General features: G+C 38.0%; 1 protein-coding gene across 2 annotated transcripts; it reads right to left on the reverse strand.

Annotated features, from left to right (window-relative positions):
* Positions 1–848: 848 nt before the first annotated feature.
* LOC131916175 (zinc finger protein 120-like) lies at positions 849–1,942 on the reverse strand. 2 transcript variants are annotated; one of them, XM_059269487.1, is made up of 2 exons: positions 1,581–1,942; positions 849–1,328 (listed from the first exon to the last, which is right to left on the reverse strand). In XM_059269487.1, exons 1-2 carry the CDS (start codon positions 1,925–1,927, stop codon positions 986–988), a joined length of 690 nt encoding a protein of 229 aa, XP_059125470.1. In that variant the 5' UTR covers positions 1,928–1,942; the 3' UTR covers positions 849–985. The 2 variants fall into 2 exon arrangements, with proteins under 2 accessions (XP_059125470.1, XP_059125469.1); XM_059269486.1 differs by lacking the exon at positions 849–1,328 and having other exon boundaries at positions 1,556–1,927.
* Positions 1,943–5,188: the final 3,246 nt, after the last annotated feature.

Raw genomic sequence — 5,188 nt, forward strand, 5'->3', positions numbered from 1 at the left:
TTGTTGGAGTAGGTATGGCCTTTTTAGAGGAAATATGTCACTGTGGGGTCAGGCTTTGAGGTCTCCTATGCTCAAGCTATGCCTAGTTCAGTTCATTTTCCATTGCCTGCAGTTCAAAAATGTAGTATTCTCAGCTCCTACTCCAGCACCATGTCTGCCTGCACACCACCATGTTCTACCATAATGGTAATGGACTTAAATTCTGAACTGTAAGCTATGGCATTTAAATGTTTTCCTTTGTAAGTGTTGCTATGGTCATGGTGTCTCTTCATAGCAATAGAAACCCTAATAAAGACAGTGGTTAACTTACCATAAAAAAAAATGGTTAGATTTATAAATCTTAGTATGCTTTGATAAGTCGTGGTCCCAGAAGTCCGAAAATCACACACTTGCTATATATTCTTTTTTTTTTTAATTTCACAAATTTATTTTTTCCATGAGTTTGCAGGTGCAGACAATATTAAAATGGATATCATAAAGCTTGAACAGATTGTTGACACTGTCAATTTTTTTCTACAGAATACTGTTGTATAACTGAATGTAAGCATATTGACTAAACATCTAAACAAATACTTTATATTAAGGAGCCCTCAGTATTTTTCTCAGGTCCCCTAATACTATTGTAATAATCAAAGGCTTTAATGGATTGATTGCACACAAAAAGTTTATTTCTGTATAAAGTGCTTTGTAACACTGTCTACATTTATAAGGTTTCTTTGCAGTATGATGTTTTCAAATGTCTTTGAAGACTACTAGCATAGACAAAGACTTTACCACACTGATTACATTCATAAGGTTTCTCTCCAGTATGGGTTCTTCTATGTGCTTGGAGCCTACTCTGTATAGAGAAGGCTTTGCCACATAGATTACATTGATAGGGTTTCTCTCCAGTATGTGTTCTTTCATGCATTTGAAGAGAACTCTAATATCCACATGCTTTACCACATTGATTACATTTATAGGGTTTCTCTCCAGTATGTGTTCTTTAATGCATTTGAAGATGACCCTGTTGTTCAAAGGCTTTACCACACTGATTACATTCATAGGGTTTCTCTCTAGTATGGGTCCTTCTATGTAATTGGAAACTACTCTGTGTAGAGAATGCTCCACCACATTGATTACAGTTATAGGGTTTCTCTCCAGTATGTGTTCTTTTATGCATTTGAAGAGAACTCTGATATCCAAATGCTTTACCACATTGATTACATTTATAGGGTTTCTCTCCAGTATGTGTTCTTTTATGTCTTTGGAGACTACTGCGAAAAACAAAGGCTTTACCACACTGATTACATTCATAGAGTTTCTCTCCACTTTGTATTCTTTCATGCCTTCAAAGAAGAATCTTTTGGAGACAGGCTTTATCACACTGATTACATTCATAAGATTTCTTTCCAGTATGTGTTCTTTCATGACTTTTAAGATAATCCCGTTGTGCAAAGGCTTTACCACACAGATTACATTCATAGGGTTTTTCTCCAATATGTGTTCTTTTATGTTTTTAAAGATGACGCTTTTGTCCAAAGGCTTTACCACATTCATTACATTTATAGGGTTTCTATCCATTATGTGTTCTTTTATGCATTTGAAGATAACCCTGTTGTACAAAGGCTTTACCACATTGACTACATTCATAGGGTTTCTCTCCAGTATGTGTTCTTTTATGTATTCGCAGATTTCTGTGAGATGCAAAGGCTTTACCATACTGATTACATTCATAGGGTTTCTCTACAGTATGTGTTCTTCCATGCTTTTGAAGATGACTGTCATATGCAAAGACTTTACCATATTGAGTATATACAGAAGGTTCCTCTCCAGTATGACTTCTTTCATGCCTTTCATGCCTTCTAGAACTTTGATGGTGTTCTTCAACATTACGGTCTTCCCAACTGTATCCTATAGCAGTGAGGTTCCTGTAAGTCTCCAGCATCACATCTTTGTAGAGAGTCTTTTGGGGAGGATTCAGCAAAGTCCACTCTTCCCAAGTGAAGTCAGCATGCACATCATCATAGGTCACTGTATTCTGGTCCTGGTTTCCCATGCTCTCTGCTCAGCTCCCTGTAGCAGCACTCACAGCACAGCACACAAGACCTCTTTTGCCAGCTACTCTTCAAAGCAAATCCCGCTACATATTCTTTGTAGAGTAATTTCTAACTTTTCTTGGATTGTTTAGAAAGAAATTGTATAAGAAAGAAATAATAAGTAAAATTAAATTCCTTGAGTTCAAATTATCTGATAATATATTTTAAGTGACACTTGAATGTATACCTTTTTCATGCTTAGTCTGTATCTGCATCTAGTGTATAGCCTCATTTATGTATGCTCAAATATTTGTTGACCAACTGTGGTGTGATATTTCTGTAGAGATGTAAATTTAACATCTGCTCCTAATTTCTGACATTTCCACATCTCAAAGAACTGTTTATTAAGATTATCTTAGTGAATAGAAATACATTTACTAGAGATTACTCATAGAGCAATGGAAGACCAGTCATTTGCATGGACCTCTCTCCTGAAGTTGCCCCACCCTCTCTCACCAAGCTCTTATTACCTTGGCTCTGTCTGCTCCAGAATTGATGGAAACATTTGTTCTTACCACCACCTAGTGGGAAAGCAGCAGAGTTAACTCCAGGGTCACACTGATAGGAGTTAGTGTTTATGTATACTCTGCCCCTAAAAGGGGTTCTGTTGGTTTGAGCCAACATTGTTCACCATGGGAAGATTAGCTTGTTTTGCCGCATTCTGGCATGTTGGACAGCCACATTTGGGCTTGTTGTAAGATGGAGTGACAAGAATTCAGAGGTCTGGGCTCACTTACCAGATTATACACATCCCAGACCAAGCATGGCTGCCACACCTTGAAGGAAGCACTGTACATGTGTTAAAGTAAAACATAATTCCTGCATGGCCATGGTGGTTAACATGACCAGGAACCTTCGGTAGCCCCTTCACTAGACCTTATGTACAAGTGTATATGACTAAGAGCTCATGCTGTGGCGAAGAGTGATAAAAAATTGTTGGTACACTTTTAGGATTGGATGATGTTGTCAATATGCTGTTGGAAGATGTCACAGATTGAAATTGCACCAGAAGGAAGAAAGATACAAAATTACATCAGATTTTATTAAATGGAAACAATGTAACAATGCTGCTTCCTGGTGAAGAAGGGCTGAAGTAGCAACGGATTTCCTTCAGTTATGTTAGAGTCTGTTTTGTTTTTTTTTTTCAAACTATTAATGTTTAGATTTTATAAAATGAAGTTTCTGTCAAAGGGAAATACTTTGAAGGAATACATCCAATTTTCTAGTCTAACCCTGATAATTTAGGAATAAGAAGATTTGATATATAAATATGGACTAAAAAATAAAGATGTTTTTGGCTAAAAAAAAGTAGAACATTTAAGGTGTCAAGAACCAAGGATTATGGTTTTTAATTTTGTAATGTTTCTCCTGGAAGACACAAAATGTTAAATAAAATATTCTAACAATGTAAGGAAGGACCAGGCAAAATGAAAACACAGCCACATCCCACCCCCCACCTCAAGCAAAGAAGCAAGTTCCCTCAGCTCTCTATTGTGACTATTGGTATCAGGTGACATTGAATAACTCATTTTATCCACAGCTAAGCCACAGCTGGTAACTTGATCCCAAAAAGTCTTCACTGAAGTGTATTTGCAGTTAAAAAATAAGAAAAGCTGTTCCCCCGACCAGACTGCTTCTTGAGCCGATAGTTGCCATTTTAAAACCTAATGTCACATAAATTTTCCTAATGAAAGCTACGGACTCCAGGACATTTAAAAAGGATGAACCTTTAGTCATCTTAAAGTTCAATTTTCAGAGTTTTACCCTTATAATTGTGCTTAATTATCATTAACACAAAAGATGTAGACATGTCCATAAACTTCTTTTTCATTATATAAATTTTTTTTTCTCAAATCACTAGCTCCTGTTGGATTAAAGTGTACTTTAAAGTCTATTTCTAAATACTTATTGTCCCTTTCAGACTTATTAAAGGATCTGAAACTTACTGCAGATTCAGGAGATTCTTAGTGACACCACGAAGTGTGTTTGTAAAATGACAATAGCTGTGTAGGCTGCACAGATCGCATCTTGAGACATCCAACACAGAAAGGGCATCATAACATTTCTTGGAAGGAAAATTAATACTGAGATTTTTTTTTTTTTTTTTCCCGAGACAGGGTTTCTCTGAGTAGCTTTGCGCCTTTTCCTGGAACTCACTTGGTAGCCCAGGCTGGCCTCGAACTCACAGAGATCCGCCTGGCTCTGCCTCCCGAGTGCTGGGATTAAAGGCGTGTGCCACCACCGCCCGGCTAATACTGAGATATTTTATTCTCTAACTACTTTCCCTGTGAATGTGCCATTATCTTACTGAAGCAGCAAAACCTTTGCCACTGTCCAGGTGACATGTCCTCCAGAGGAGCCAAGTCGAAGACCCAGTTATAGAGTCTGTGTCAGTCTGCCTGACACAGAGTCTGTCCTGTCATGGCTTTTTTCTCATAGCAGCCTAACCACATCAGTAAGGAGGCATGGGCTACCTAGAAATTGATACTTAGTTGTTGATTTTTTTTTTTTTTTTTTTTTTTTTTTTTTTAGCATTTTCACTTATTTACAAATAACCCCAGTGTTTTCATCTGTCATACACATTTAAGAACCTTGACTTCAGGCTGGGTGTAGTGACATAGGCTTTTAATCCCAGCACTAGAGAGGGAGAGACAGCCAGATCTCTGAGTTTGGGGCCAGCCTGGTCTACAGAGTGATTTCTCAGAAAGACAGGGATACACAGAGAAACCCTGTCTCGAAAAACAAACTAACATGCAAACAAACAAACAGAACCTTGACCTCACTTGTAATTACTCAATTTGTTCAGTTTTAAGTCATTTCTAAACTTCTGATGAAATAAATACAGCAGAAAGGGAGTTCAAAACTTGGAATTATCTCTTGTCAAATAAAACCCCTGAAGATTCTGGGTAAGGTGTCTGGGGAGAAGCCACCTGCCTGTGACACAGTGCAGGACAGGAGTTAGAATAAGGAAAACACTGTGTTCCAAGAGAGAAAAAGAGCTAGAGCTTCAGAGCTTCCCACAGGCAGAGCTAGCACATCTGCAGAGCCCAGAGGAGAAGATGGGAGGCACTGAGAAGCCAGGCTAATGGCTCTGGTCATGACCTGGCAGG

This window comes from Peromyscus eremicus, chromosome 8a, assembly GCF_949786415.1.
Source record: "Peromyscus eremicus chromosome 8a, PerEre_H2_v1, whole genome shotgun sequence".
Taxonomy (NCBI): domain Eukaryota; kingdom Metazoa; phylum Chordata; class Mammalia; order Rodentia; family Cricetidae; genus Peromyscus; species Peromyscus eremicus.

Excerpts from the sequence above, each read along its gene's own strand:
- LOC131916175 (XM_059269487.1), bottom strand. The coding sequence starts at position 1,927 with ATGCTGGAGACTTACAGGAACCTCACTGCTATAGGATACAGTTGGGAA. Across the intron at positions 1,329-1,580 it reads CAACAGGGTTATCTTCAAAT|GCATGAAAGAATACAAAGTG; the intron begins GCATAAAAGAAC and ends TCTTCTTTGAAG.